Source organism: Syngnathus typhle, linkage group LG9 (genome assembly GCF_033458585.1).
Source record: "Syngnathus typhle isolate RoL2023-S1 ecotype Sweden linkage group LG9, RoL_Styp_1.0, whole genome shotgun sequence".
NCBI classification, from domain to species: domain Eukaryota; kingdom Metazoa; phylum Chordata; class Actinopteri; order Syngnathiformes; family Syngnathidae; genus Syngnathus; species Syngnathus typhle.
In genome coordinates, this window is record NC_083746.1 from 10,353,927 (window position 1) to 10,369,174 (window position 15,248).

General features: G+C 40.3%; 2 protein-coding genes across 2 annotated transcripts; one reads left to right on the top strand and one right to left on the bottom strand.

The window, feature by feature from the left end:
- Positions 1-953: 953 nt before the first annotated feature.
- On the bottom strand, positions 954-3,319 carry LOC133159457 (retinol dehydrogenase 7-like). Its single transcript, XM_061286461.1, has 5 exons — positions 3,188-3,319; positions 2,186-2,504; positions 1,815-2,073; positions 1,567-1,730; positions 954-1,218 (listed from the first exon to the last, which is right to left on the bottom strand). Exons 2-5 carry the CDS (start codon positions 2,496-2,498, stop codon positions 995-997), a joined length of 960 nt encoding a protein of 319 aa, XP_061142445.1. The 5' UTR covers positions 2,499-2,504; positions 3,188-3,319; the 3' UTR covers positions 954-994.
- On the top strand, positions 2,401-11,979 carry abcb11a (ATP-binding cassette, sub-family B (MDR/TAP), member 11a). The gene is made up of 28 exons (XM_061286458.1): positions 2,401-2,538; positions 5,224-5,273; positions 5,485-5,500; positions 5,567-5,624; positions 5,836-6,077; positions 6,263-6,347; positions 6,473-6,606; positions 6,674-6,845; positions 6,922-7,046; positions 7,122-7,296; positions 7,357-7,470; positions 7,549-7,659; positions 7,721-7,846; positions 7,968-8,171; positions 8,246-8,416; positions 8,473-8,662; positions 8,737-8,821; positions 8,881-8,989; positions 9,054-9,221; positions 9,297-9,401; positions 9,468-9,629; positions 9,761-9,964; positions 10,206-10,447; positions 10,523-10,679; positions 10,749-10,946; positions 11,010-11,216; positions 11,329-11,475; positions 11,559-11,979. The coding sequence occupies exons 1-28, from the start codon at positions 2,534-2,536 to the stop codon at positions 11,757-11,759; spliced, it is 3,963 nt and encodes a 1,320-aa protein (XP_061142442.1). The 5' UTR covers positions 2,401-2,533; the 3' UTR covers positions 11,760-11,979.
- Positions 11,980-15,248: the final 3,269 nt, after the last annotated feature.

Sequence of the window (15,248 nt, forward strand, 5' to 3'; positions counted from 1 at the left end):
ATGCCAGCAATGGAGTCGATTCCAGCAACTTTTTTGCAAGGTTAGTAGCTACATAAAGCTGTTTGGAACTCGCTGTATTGTTTAATAACTATGCGGGACGCTGGAAAGTTGCAGAGTTCGCGGTGTATTTGCGCCATCTTGTGGCTTCGAAATCAGAGTTTCAGGAGATTTCAATAATGGCGAATATTTGAAGATACTGTAATGCCCTCGACGTGGTCAAAGATGAAACCAGTGGCTGGTGCAATTTAGTCACTTTTTATTGAACTCGCATCATTTCCTGCCCAAACGCCCTCACACTTCCCATAATGCACAATAACAAACATTACAATACATATCTGCAAGCTCCGCGAGCACTTAAAACACACAAAACAGGAACGGTAAGGGGTTAAGTAGCGTGTTTCATTCAGACTTCAAACAAGTCATCGTGACTGTAAACATGACTCACAACATAGCCAACCACTTAAGTCATACATGTCATGCATCCATGACATTCGTTGAAAGTTTGGCCTCGCTTCAATGAATAATCAACTCTCAGGAATTTGCTGCTCGATCTGAATAAACTTGTCCTGCTTCCCTTTTCACTTGCACTTTAACAACTTTGCAGTTAAAATAAACTTTTTAAAATATGATTTTTAACACCATTTAATTTAGCTTAAGGTAACACCACAAGACTCCTATTAAAGCAGTGCTTCTCAAATAGTGGGGGGGCGCGGTGCTATACCTGGGGGGGCGCGTGTGACCCTGGGGAACAGGCTTTTTTTTTGGCAGTACGAGAATAAAGTGTAATTGCGCATCTGCTACAGCAGGGGGCAGTGGGGCTCTCATTGTTACTTCTGTCACGTTTGCGACAGTGCAAAATTTTACGACTTACAAGACAAGTTAGGATAGTCACGGTCGGGAGGGGGGGGGGGGTGAGGGAGGGGGGCGCGAATAGTTTTCTTCTTGCTAGGGGGGGGGCGTAACAGAAAATAATTGAGAAGCACTGTATTAAAGCTTAGAACACAGGTACTTTAATCTTGGGGCTGAGTTTAAGGATCAAGGTGTCAGTGATGAAGGCTGGCATGTAGGACAGAGGCAGCCAGATGAACTTGGCGTCCCATCCGGGCGAATAGCGGGTGCGAGGGTGGACGGCGGCCACGGCGTGCTCCATGCAGCCAATGACCTTCATCAGGTTGCTGTCCGTTAGGAGTTGACATTTGGCCACGATGGTTTCGAGCGCTGCAATCGAGAGCATGCACAGAGTTTATTCGAAATAGCATGGAGATCATGTCATCATAACTGTGTGCGGAATGACTTCATAAGTAAGATTGTCCGGGTGACAAAAACTTGCAGAGCTTGTTCTTCTGATGCTGTGATGTGATTAGATGGGTATGTAACTTGAATTCATTGCAACGACAACTGACTTGTACGAATGACTGTCTATGCAAATGGAAGACGTGTGTCTTCAATCATCTTTACACAAAATCATTTTTGTAATGTGCGGTAATGGTTAGCGCATCTGGCTGCCAGCCAAGACATTTGTTTATAGTGATGTATTCATTCTCTGACAAGACACAAAGCACTCACCACGCTCCACATAATTTTCTCCATAGTCATCTTTCACATCCTGCGGCAACCGGTCCCAGAGCCTTTTCCCATTTTTTTCAATGATCTCTGGGTCAGTGACATTTGTTTTGAAGAAACCAGGCTCGATGCACAAAACTTTCACTCCAAAAGGTGCCAAATTCAAACTGGCGTAAAGATGAAGTTGAGACAATGATTTTAGATTCGATGAGATAAGACACGTTAGTTGCACGTTAGTTTCTCTCTCTCACCGCAGGCTATCGTTGAAGGCTTCCACGCCGTATTTAGACACACAATACGGGCCGCCGAACGGGGTGATCCTCCCGAACACGCTGGCCACGTTCACCACCCTGCCTCGGGCCTTCTTGATGAGAGGGAGGACGCTCAGGGTCACGTCAATCACGCCCAGTAGATTGACATCCAGCATCCTCTTATAATCCTCAACAGTTAACCAGTCTGCGGGGGCCACTGGCACAGAGATGCCCGCATTGTTCACAACGGCCCACAGTCCTGAAAAAGCGTAGAGAGCATCAAAATAAACACGTTCAATATAACAGGACACACAATTATATTATTTCTCTTCTGCAATCCTCTTCAGGTGTACCTAATGGTGTGGCCTTACCTGTCTGCCCGACAAGTTTGTCAATTAGAGCAGTGGCTCGTCTGACGCTGGCAGAGTCGCTGACATCCAAACGAAGAGCGGTCAGTCTGTCGGACGAGGTCTTCTTCAGGTCATCTTCGCCCTTCTCGGTGTAACAGCCGGCAATCACACGGAAGCCCAGCTTATCAAGATGCTTGGCCAGTAGATGCCCAAAGCCAGTATCGCAGCCGGTGATGTAGACATATTTTTTTCGCTTGTTTTCCACACGTTTGGGCTCCTTCAACCACCGCTGGACAAGCCAAAGGACCAGCAACCCCACGATGTACAGCAACATCTCTATCTGCATCATGAGATATCAACAGATGTCACATGAGGTAAGTTTGCCACATTTTTGGTCCAAAAATTATTTTTCTTAATAATTTATCTTTTTTAATCCATCAACGCACTGGCAGGAAACATTTCATTCTCTTCCTCTGCCACCACACCTCATAATTGTTGCTGTACCATTAAGGAAAAAAGAAAAAATAATTTTCCTGCCTCGAGCTACCTCCAAGGACCGTGAACAAAATAGGACATTTTAAATTCAAACAAAAACAAATAAACACATCACATAAATGAATTCCACTAAGTTATGGATGTAAACAAGCATGTAAACAATTTAAATCTGTGTTGGCTTTCCCATTTTAGGATGTAATACCAGCAATAATAACTAGGTTGCTAATATTTAAGGTGAATTACCGTTTTTTTCCGTGTATAATGCGTGAAATTTAACTAATTTATTGTCCTAAAATCTGGGGTGCGCATTATACATGGGTACAATTTTTTTTAAATATTTTTTTTATACAAAAAATTATACACGGGAAAAAACGGTAATAATAGTGAATACAAGTAATACAACTATAATGACGATAAATCACTGATTAAGAAAGAAAAGTAAACAAACAAACAAAAAGTTGGCAAATGAGTACCCCAATCACAATAGTACAACAAAAAATGCTTCCAAGTTAGGAATTTTGAACTCACGTGCAACTTTCCCGTCAGGTAGAACCTCTACTGAGTGAACAAGCAGACTAAACGAGCGCATTATGTGGAGGTGGAAACGAAAAGTTTCTTCTAATTGTTCCCATCCCACTTTTGTTAAATTTTGTCCCGTTCTCCGGGTAAGTCTACCAAAAAGAGTGAAGCAGCGCCCTCTGTTGGAATATGTCTGCAACTGTAACTATGCACTAAGGAAACGCTCATACAATCGAAAGGTTGAGGATTCAAATGGAAATTGTGAACATATAAATATTCTGTGCATATCGGACTCTCAATTAGGTATTGCTTTTCATAATTGTAGAATTTGGCATAAAGGAAATACCTGCCCTCTCGTGGATGCAAAGTAGAAGGCAGTTTTAGGTGCAAATGGGGAATCAAATACGTATTTTTTGTCCATTTTTATAATTGTCTCCAATTTTACAATTGTCCACAGTGTAATGTAAATTGATATAAATATATATTAATAAAAATTAATAAAATATTCACTTTGAGAGTTTGTACTACCATGCTTGGTGACTAGTAGCTCTCTCGAGGGTTTGTTTTTATTGCGCTGTTGTCTTGGACTGGAGTACCACCTACCTATGACATTATCAATCACTTGTGTTGGGAATCCAGTATCAGACCATCTGTAAGGAGAGAGCAAATTCCAAATCCAAATATGTCCGTGCGGGCATTCACCTTTTATTAAGACATTATATTATTAATCTTTTTTTGTATTATGTAAAAGGTAAACAGTATAATTAATAAGCTCTTATGATTTTCATGTGTAGATGTGAGTTTAGGAAATTAGAACTGAAGAATAAAGTATAATAAAAACAATTTTCAACATGTTTCAAAAAAACTTTCTTTTAGTAAATTTTTTTTTTTTTAAGAAGAAATATTTGATGTGTTTTTTTTCAAGGCATACATACATTTAACCTAGAAAACTGAGTAGTGTGCAATTAAATGGGCTAAAGAATGAAATCATTGTAATCATTAAAAGCCAAACGTCCTTTCACACAGTTGATGATCCGCATTCCAGTGAGTACACTTCAAGTTTTCTAGCACTTGATCACAACTAATGGCCTTACGGTCATTAAACTCACTTTACAATCACCTCTGATAACATCTTGAACACATTCATAAATATCTTTTTCTTAAACATCACATCAAATCTTCCAATTTTAAATCTCCCTTTACTTCTTTGTATAAAAACATTGTGACTCCCCAGTTTGAAATCAATATTTGAATGATTTAAATATTGATTTCTTTTTTTTTTTTTCTGAAGACTTCAGACTTTTCCTGGCCATATTGCTGACACTAACCTTATCAGTGTAATGGGGCTGTAGATAATAGTAGTAGGGGAGGGGCATAGGTTGCCTTATTAACTCCAGCCGTGTTATTGCTGGCGAAACCACACATTGACCGAGTGGTGTCCTGTTCAGGTACAGTACCACCCCTTCAACTAAAAAAAATTTTTCTTGACATTTGTATTTGTGTTTACATGATTATAATAGATTGATTTGAATCAGATTGAGATGGTCAGTTGCCCTTACAGCCAAATTTCTTGTAATCTCGACTCGGACCGCGGATGTACTCACTGCGCCAGCTTCTCGACGAGATTTTTTTTTTTCCAAATGGATGTTTGGTTGATTTTAAATTGCCCATTGGTGTGAATGTGCGTTTGAATGCCTGCTTGGACCCTGAGAGTGAGAGAACGCCGCCTCTCGCTCAAAGTCAGTCGGGATGGGCTCCAGTTCACCCTGACCCTGACTAGCATACAGGTAATGGATGAAAGGAGAGAAAAAGAACACTGAGAAGACAAGCTCACAACTCATCTACTTTACATAAAATGGATCAAGTCGATTTTGTCAATTATTAAACCGGACTGGAAGAATTATTTCTATAAAAAAAAAAGTTCTTAAAAGTTTAACATTTTCAATAAGGGCCCTTTATTTGGTTGAATTTTGTAAAACTCAATATTCCGAAGCTGCGTATTTCACTTTGACCTATTAACCCTTGTGATGGTTGTAATTTTCCAGGTCAGACAACATGAAGAAAACTATGAAATTTACGCTACCGACAGACATAGGTGAGTAATCTCACTTTAAAAAAAAAAAGAAGTGTCAGAAACTGTGCGTTTGTTGTGGAATCAGTCATCAGGAAAATGTATCAGAAGAATGAAAGCGCTAATGCATTATTTTATTCATGTGCTATAGCACGTTTAAAACTAAGCTAAATATAAATATGAAGGTCACCAGAATTTATTTTTCATATTTTTAATTCATTTTCTTTTTTTGCAGCGAATCAAAAGAATGGGTAAGACTTATTTTCAACTCAAATCATATTTTAGGCAACAATGTTAATGAAATTGAATGTTTACAGGGATGAGAAGAAACAGAAGAAAGAACAGAATACGCTCAGTGTTGGATACTTTCAACTGGTAAAAAAATAAAAACACACATGTATTATTTTGACCTATTTTTTTAATTAGATTATAATTTTCCCACTCATCCATGCATCTAACAGAGCCTACCTCATTTCTGTTGCACGTGAATTCCATCTTGAGGTGTAACTTGTAAAACGGGATTCTTATCTCCATCTGTAATCATTTCACTCAAGCATCCAATGATGTCTAATTTTCTTCCCGCCAGTTCCGATTTGCCACCTGGAAGGAGATTGCCATGATGGTGGTGGGGAGCGTGTGCGCGCTCATCCACGGCGCTGCCCCGCCTCTCATGCTTTTGGTGTACGGTATGATGACCAACACGTTTGTGCTCTATGAGTTGGAGGTGGAAGAAATGAAAGACCCAAATAAAACCTGCCAGGATGACATCATTCACTGGATAAACGGCTCCGTTTACGAGCCGGATGAAAACGTTACTGTTGCCTGTGGGTGAGTCACCCTAAATTCAGTGGCGATGGTTTATGATTTTATATATATATATATTATTATACATAGTATATATATATATTGTATATTATTATTATTATATATTATTATATATATTATTATATTTATTTATTTATTTATTTATTATTATTATCCACTTTACTCAAATTCCCTTGCATACACAACAGGGTCGATATCGAAGCCCAGATGACTCTGTTTGCGTACTACTATATTGGAATCGGAGTTGGAGTTCTCTTTCTTAGTTACTTTCAAGTAAGTTTTCATTGATGTACACTGTCATTGTCAAAAAAGAAATATATATATATATTTTTTTTAAATGACACCATGATTTGTATTGTGGTCAATTTAAGTGGTTACATTTTTCTTTTTCCCTCCAGATTGGTCTCTGGGTGTCGGCTGCCGCCAGACAAACTCTGAGAATCCGAAAGATTTATTTCCGGAAAGTCATGCAAATGCAGATCGGGTGGTTTGACTGCATCTCCGTCGGTGAACTCAACACGAGATTATCTGAGTGAGGCCTCAACCTGCCGATCGGACCCGAGCCCGTGACCGCTTAACGTTGTTGTCCTCCTTCTCAGTGATATCAACAAGCTCAATAACGCCATCGCCGACCAGGCGTCTTTCTTTATCGAGAGGGTCTCTACCTTCGTGTTTGGCTTCATGGTGGGCTTCATCGGCGGCTGGAAGCTGACGTTGGTGGTCATCGCTGTGAGCCCTCTGATTGGTGTTGCTGCCGGTCTCATGGCAATGGTACACTTCTGGCAAAGATCCAGATGCTAAGATATATATGGAATTTGTGTAATTTTTTTTTTTTTAATCCTCGTAGGCTGTGGCTAGTCTAACGGGACGAGAGCTAAAGGCGTACGCAAAAGCGGGAGCTGTGGCTGATGAGGTCCTGTCGTCCATTCGAACGGTGGCGGCGTTCGGTGGTGAAGACAAAGAAACTAATAGGTACTTTTCTCTTTTTTTTTTTAAATTATCTTCCACATAGAGTGCATGTGAGATTTACATTTAGAACTGATCCAGATATGACCAAAACCTTGTGGAAGCCCAAAACTGGGGCGTTAAAAAGGGCACGATAATCGGAATCTTCCAAGGATATCTATGGTGCATCATTTTCCTGACTTTCGCTTTGGCCTTTTGGTATGGATCCCAGCTGGTCATCGACACAAAGGAGCTCTCTCCCGGGACTCTTATTCAGGTGAGGGACGTGTTTGTAGCGGCACCACGCCATGTGACTTACTGCCTTTCTTGTTTGTAGGTGTTTTTCGGAGTCTTGATCGCAGCAATAAATTTGGGTCAGGCCTCGCCTTGTCTGGAGGCTTTTGCTTCAGGTCGGGCAGCTGCAAAGACCATCTTTGAAACTATTGACAGGGTACGACTAGCTAGTTAAAAAAAATATATTAATATTTTTGTTTTCTCAGCATTCATTTTCATTATTTTGTAATCACAGGAATCGGAAATCAATTGCATGTCCGACGAGGGTCATAAATTAGACCGAGTGAAAGGCGACATTGAGTTCCATAACGTGACCTTCCACTACCCATCCAGACCTGAAGTCATGGTAAGTTGTTTTTAATAAAACTGATGCTCGCAGCAGTCACTTGTAAAGTTTACTTTTGTAGATTTTAAACAAACTCAGCGTGCAAGTGAAAGCGGACGAAACCACCGCTTTCGTTGGACCCAGCGGCTCGGGAAAAAGCACGGCCGTTCAGCTCATCCAAAGGTTTTATGACCCAAAGGAAGGCACGGTGAGGAAAATATAAGAAATAATATAATTAATAATAATAATAATACCAAATAATAAATAATAAAACAAATATATAATATAGACGGAAAAAGAACATTTTGAAAACAAGAATTTTCCTCTAGGTGACTTTGGACGGTCACGACATCCGAAGTTTAAACATCAAGTGGCTCCGCTCGCTTATCGGCATTGTGGAGCAGGAGCCGGTGCTGTTTGCCACAACCATCGCGGACAACATTCGCTTTGGGAAACCGGGAGTCCCTATGGAGGAAGTCATCCGAGCGGCAAAAGAGGCCAATGCTTATAATTTCATCATGGATCTTCCACAGGTATCACCAGTGTACTCCAGTTAGACCTACACAGGCACATTTTAAGAAACTGTACGCAATTGCCGATTTTCTAGAAATTCGATACTTTGGTGGGTGAGGGTGGAGGTCAGATGAGCGGAGGGCAGAAGCAGAGGATCGCCATCGCTCGAGCTCTGATTCGGAATCCCAAGATCCTGCTCTTGGATATGGCCACGTCGGCTCTGGACAACGAGAGCGAAGCTGTTGTCCAGAAGGCTTTGGACAAGGTGTGCGGCTGTTCCTATTTAACTGAACATGTTGAAATGAGACTCTCCTATGGCAGGTACGGGTGGGCAGGACCACGATTTCTATCGCCCACCGTCTTTCCACGATCAGGAAAGCGGACGTTATCGTCGGATTTGAACGTGGGCGGGCTGTGGAAAAAGGAACCCACGGTGAGCTCCTGAAAAAGGAAGGCGTCTACTTCACTTTGGTCACCCTGCAGAACCACGGCGTATCAGACGCAACCAATGGTGGGTCCACAGAATCCTCGTGATCTGAAAATTGAATACATTGAAATCTATTAAACGGATCTTTCTCATGCCAGTCGCTGCCGGCAAAGTTGCTGCTGAGGAAAACCTTGAAACAAAAACAAGGACTTTTAGCCGAGGCAGCTGCAGGATAAGTAAAAGGTAAAATCCGACACACGAGATCATCTGATCCAAAAAGACAACGGATATCATCCCGATAGGAGCTCGCTTCGACTGCGATCTCACAGCAACTTGTCCAGCGATTTTGGGCCCGACACCGTCTCAACCAGCCTGAGGATCCTTTCAAGCCAGACCATCACGCCAGACCTTGTAAGATGCCAAAATCTCGCCGTTATCTGTGATGTGTCACCGGAAGAAGTCCAATCGCCAACAGCCGGAGTACGAGGATGAGGAAGACGAACATCTCGAACCGGCCCCCATTTCCCGCATCTTGAAGTACAACCAATCAGAGTGGCCCTACATGCTACTGGGCTCGCTTGGGGCCGCCATCAACGGCTCGGTCAACCCAATCTATGCTTTGCTCTTCAGCGAAATTCTGGGGGTAAAAATCCTTTTGCGTCATTTCGGGCCGATCTGTTCACATCTTAACCTGCTTTTTTTTTTTTGCGGCGGTTAGACGTTTGCTTTAACGGACGTCAATGAGCAGAAGCGGCAGATCAATGGTATCTGCATTCTCTTTTGCATTGTGGCTGTGACCAGTATCTTCTCGCAGTATTTACAGGTCCGCCCGCACAAACATTACAAGCTGACAGATGGAAATCTCATTGATTGTGATTTGATGTCGCAGGGTTATGCCTTTGCCAAGTCTGGTGAGCTACTAACACGTCGTCTCAGGAAATTAGGCTTCCAGGCCATGCTGAGACAAGACATCGGCTGGTACGACGATTTCCGAAACAGCCCCGGAGCGCTGACCACCAGACTGGCCACCGATGCCTCTATGGTTCAGGGTGTAAGTGATTCATTTCTAAACCTGCTAGCTTTTTGTTGATTTGTTTTAAACTATAAGGATGATTGAAAAAAAAAAATGTGACCGAGATAAATGAGCTCCTGAAATCTGTAGCTTTGCGTTGTTTTTCTCAGGCTACAGGATCCCAAATCGGCATGATTGTCAATGCCCTGACCAACATCGGAGCCTCTTTCATCATCGCCTTCTACTTCAGTTGGAAGTTAGCCTTGGTCATCTTGTGCTTCTTGCCGTTCATCGGGCTCTCTGGGCTCTTTCAAGCCAAAATGTTGACCGGTTTTGCAAATGAAGATAAGAAGGCAATGGAGGAGGCTGGCCAGGTCAGTACAACACGTATTAAATTGTACAATCATTTATAAAAAAAAATAATAACAAATAAATAAAATAATGATAAATTAATTTGTATTTATTTATTATCTTTTTATTTATTATTTATTTATTTAAATAAAATAATACATTTTGAAAAAAAACATTTATCTATTATTATCTTATTTATTTAAGTGATGTTTTTTTTAATTAAATTAAAAAATATATATATACACGTATATATATTGTTTTTAGGTTTCTGGTGAAGCTCTTGCCAACATTCGAACGATCGCAGGCTTGACCAAAGAGAGCTCATTTGTGGAATCCTATGATGAAAAACTCGAGTGTCCATATAAATCTGCCAAGAAGCGCGCCAACATCTACGGGCTCTTTTTCGGCTTGTCCCAGTCTGTCATCTTCATGGCTTACGCCGCCTCCTTTCGATATGGAGGCTACCTTGTCAACGCTGAGGGGCTGCAATACGTCATCGTTTTCCGGTTTGTCAAATCGTGTCTGCTTTTTTTTGTCAAGTCGTACTTCCAACCAAAATTTCGTTCCGATGTCAACTCCAGAGTGATATCGACAGTCGTCATCAGCGGGACCGCACTGGGCAAAGCTTCGTCTTTCACTCCAGATTACGCCAAAGCCAAGACGGCCGCTGCTCATCTCTTCAAACTTTTGGATCAAAGGCCTAAAATCAGCACTAGCAGCACAGATGGAGACAAATGGGTTTGGAGATTAAACGAAAGAAATGTGGTCGAAATGTTTGCCAAATCCTGTCTTGCTGTTCTCCACCAGGAAAACTTCAAGGGCGAAATAGAATTTGTGAATTGCGAGTTCACCTATCCGTCCCGTCCGGATGTTCGCGTGTTGAAAGGCTTGACGGTGTCGGTGAAGCCCGGTCAGACGTTGGCATTCGTGGGCAGCAGCGGCTGTGGCAAAAGCACCAGTGTTCAACTGTTGGAAAGGTTCTACGACCCGGACCAAGGCAAAGTGGTAAGCGCACATTTTCATCTCCAAAATGAAATAAGACTTCCTGACGTTCGATTTTGATTCCAGCTGATCGACAACCGCCCGTCTCAGTCAGTGAACGTGCCTTTCCTGAGATCTCGGATCGGTATCGTGTCCCAGGAGCCCGTCTTGTTTGACTGCAGCATAGCCGAGAATATTCAGTATGGGGACAACACGCGGAGCGTCAGCATGGAGGAAATTGTGGCGGCGGCCAAACAAGCCTATCTTCATGACTTTGTGATGACGCTACCAGATGTGAGAGGACACCTTTTTTTGCTTTGATATAACAAGACCAAAGAAAAAGCAAATGTGGTGATGAATTATTATTTTTTTCCTCAATCTTTGAATGCGTTGGAAAAATTGCCAGAAATACGAAACCCAGGTTGGCGCGCAAGGCTCCCAGCTATCAAGAGGGCAAAAACAACGTATTGCCATTGCCCGGGCCATCGTCAGGAACCCCCAAATCCTGCTTCTAGATGAGGCCACCTCTGCTCTGGACACCGAGAGCGAGAAGGTAGTCAAATCAAAAGACAAGCTCCGTCAATATAATCCTAACATGGTGGAGACAATATGCTTTTTTTTTTATAAACCCCACAGATCGTCCAGTCAGCTCTGGATAATGCGAGGAAAGGTCGAACCAGCATCGTCATTGCTCACCGGCTCTCCACCATCCAGAACGCTGACATCATCGCAGTGATGTCAAATGGCGTCGTCATCGAACGAGGCACTCATGATGAACTCATGGCCAAGACTGGCGCTTATCACAAATTGGTCACAACTGGAGCTTCCATCAGCTAGAGCTGCAATGCTCCTAGAAAAACAAAACAAAAGCTGTTCTATTGCAAAATTGCGCTCATTTTTCCTGAGATTAAAAGGTTGTTGATATAAAAAGTCTACACACCCCTGTTTAAGAAACAGGATTCTGTGATATGAAAAAGTGACAGCAAGATAGATGATATTCAAACTAACATGTACAATTAAAAAAAAAAGAGGGTAAATAAATCAACTATAAATGTGATTGCAGAAGTGTGCACACCGTCTCGTTTGGAAGATTCTTGGCCATGATCCCCAAAGTTATTAAAAATGCATGTAGAAGCTGAGGGACTCTGTTACAGAGGAGTTTATTGTCCGACACATTTTGACTCGGAGAGTCTTCCTCAGGGCTAATCATTAGCCATAACCATTAGCCCTGATGAAGACTTTATAAGAAGCAGACTTTATTACGCATTATATTGTGTAACATCTATTAAGTCAACACTATTCCTTTTTTGAACCCATTTACCTTACATTGCAGCCATATTACACATTCTGCTTTGTTTGTTAACAAGTCACCTGACTACTTAGGCCTCTTATGTAATAAGTTGAGGTACCACAGAATCCTTAGCAACGACAGACAGCTAGGAAAAAAACCAAATGGATGCTAATGGGGAGATGCACTAATTTTTCAAATGCAAATCTAACTAGAATTTTGCAATTTCTGGAGAAATTGCGTGTGAAGGCGAAATGTATGAATAACTTCTTCGGGGAATGCTGCCGAACGATGTTGAAACGTGTTGAATTACTTGAGAAATGTAGAATATTTGGAGAATTTGTGGTGAATTTCAAAATAAAAGATGTGAAGTTTTTGGTAAGTGGGAAGTTGTGGAATAGGTAGAAAAATGATGAACAGTTGAAAGTTGGAATGGGTTGAATCGGTTGAAAAATGTAGAAATGAGAAGGGAAAAAGGAATTGGGTGTGAATTTCAAAATAAAAGATGTGAAGGTTTTGGGAAGTTGTGGAATAGGTCGAAAAATGATGAACAGTTGAAAGTTGGAATGGGTTGAATCGGTTGAAAAATGTAGAAATGAGAAGGGAAAAGGGAATTGGGTGTGAATTTCAAAATAAAAGATGTGAAGTTTTTGGTAAGTGGGAAGTTGTGGAATAGGTAGAAAAATGATGAACAGTTGAAAGTTGGAATGGGTTGAATCGGTTGAAAACTGTAGAAATGAGAAGGGAAAAGGGAATTGGGTGTGAATTTCAAAATAAAAGATGTGAAGTTTTTGGGAAGTTGTGGAATAGGTCGAAAAATGATGAACAGTTGAAAGTTGGAATGGGTTGAATCGGTTGAAAAATGTAGAAATGAGAAAGGAAAAGGGAATTGAGTGTGAATTTCAAAATAAAAGATGTGAAGTTTTTGGTAAGTGGGAAGTTGTGGAATAGGTAGAAAAATGATGAACAGTTGAAAGTTGGAATGGGTTGAATCGGTTGAAAAATGTAGAAATTAGAGTAGAAAAACGAAATTTTAGAGAATTTTGGTTGAATTTCAAAATAAAAGATGTGAAGTTTTTGGTAAGTGGGAAGTTGTGGAATAGGTAGAAAAATGATGAACAGTTGAAAGTTGGAATGGGTTGAATCGGTTGAAAAAAGTAGAAATGAGAAGGGAAAAAGGAATTGGGTGTGAATTTCAAAATAAAATATGTGAAGTATTTGGGAAGTTGTGGAATAGGTAGAAAAATGATGAACAGTTGAAAGTTGGAATGGGTTGAATCGGTTGAAAAATGTAGAAATTAGAGTACAAAAACGGAATTTGAGAGAATTTTGGTTGAATTTCAAAATAAAAGATGTGAAGTTTTTGGTAAGTGGGAAGTTGTGGAATAGGTAGAAAAATGATGAACAGTTGAAAGTTGGAATGGGTTGAATCGGTTGAAAAATGTAGAAATGAGAAGGGAAAAGGAAATTGGGTGTGAATTTCAAAATAAAAGACGTGAAGTTTTTGGTAAGTGGGAAGTTGTGGAATAGGTAGAAAAATTATGAACAGTTAAAAGTTGGAATGGGTTGAATCGGTTGAAAAATGTAGAAATGAGAAGGGAAAAGGAATTGGGTGTGAATTTCAAAATAAAAGATGTGAAGCTTTTGGTAAGTGGGAAGTTGTGGAATCGGTAGAAAAATAATGAACAGTTGAAAGTTGGAATGGGTTGAATCGGTTGAAAAATGTAGAAATGAGAAGGGAAAAGGAAATTGGGTGTGAATTTCAAAATAAAAGATGTGAAGTTTTTGGTAAGTGGGAAGTTGTGGAATAGGTAGAAAAATGATGAACAGTTGAAAGTTGGAATGGGTTGAATCGGTTGAAAAATGTAGAAATGAGAAGGGAAAAGGAATTGGGTGTGAATTTCAAAATAAAAGATGTGAAGCTTTTGGTAAGTGGGAAGTTGTGGAATCGGTAGAAAAATAATGAACAGTTGAAAGTTGGAATGGGTTGAATCGGTTGAAAAATGTAGAAATGAGAAGGGAAAAGGAAATTGGGTGTGAATTTCAAAATAAAAGATGTGAAGTTTTTGGTAAGTGGGAAGTTGTGGAATAGGTAGAAAAATGATGAACAGTTGAAAGTTGGAATGGGTTGAATCGGTTGAAAAATGTAGAAATGAGAAGGGAAAAGGAATTGGGTGTGAATTTCAAAATAAAAGATGTGAAGCTTTTGGTAAGTGGGAAGTTGTGGAATCGGTAGAAAAATAATGAACAGTTGAAAGTTGGAATGGGTTGAATCGGTTGAAAAATGTAGAAATTAGAGTAGAAAAACGAAATCTTAGAGAATTTTGGTTGAATTTCAAAATAAAAGATGTGAAGTTTTTGGTAAGTGGGACGTTGTGTAATAGGTAGGCAAAAGATGAACAGTTGAAAGTTGGAACGAGTTGAATCGGTTGAAAAATGTAGAAGTTAGAGCTGAAAAACGAAATTTTGTGAAAATTTGTCGGAATTTTTAACGTGAAAACGTGAAATTTTTGAATTTGGGAATTTTGGGAATGTCGAGAATCCCTCCGAATGTGATTAGAATGTGCTGAATGATGTGAATTTCAAATTGGAACGACGTAAATGTGAAATGTCGAATGTGCCATTAAGAATGAATGGGGAAAAATTTGTCGGAATTTTGGGAATTTTGCGGAATCGGTAAATTTTCGGAACGAGAAAAATGGAAGCGCTCGTCGCGTGAATATTTGGAATACGTGAAAAGTGGAATGGAGTGAATCGGATGAATTATGTGGAAGATGAAACGTGTCAAAAAAGTGAGGAGAATAAAATATAATAATAACTAGAATTTTGCAATTTCTGGAGAAATTGCGTGTGAAGGCGAAATGTATGAATAACTTTTTCGGGGAATGCTGCCGAACGATGTTGAAACGTGTTGAATTACTTGAGAAATGTAGAATATTTGGAGAATTTGTGGTGAATTTCAAAATTGAAAGTTTGGAATATTTGGTAAGTGGGAAGTTGTGGAATAGGTAGGCAGAAGATGAACAGCTGAAAGTTGG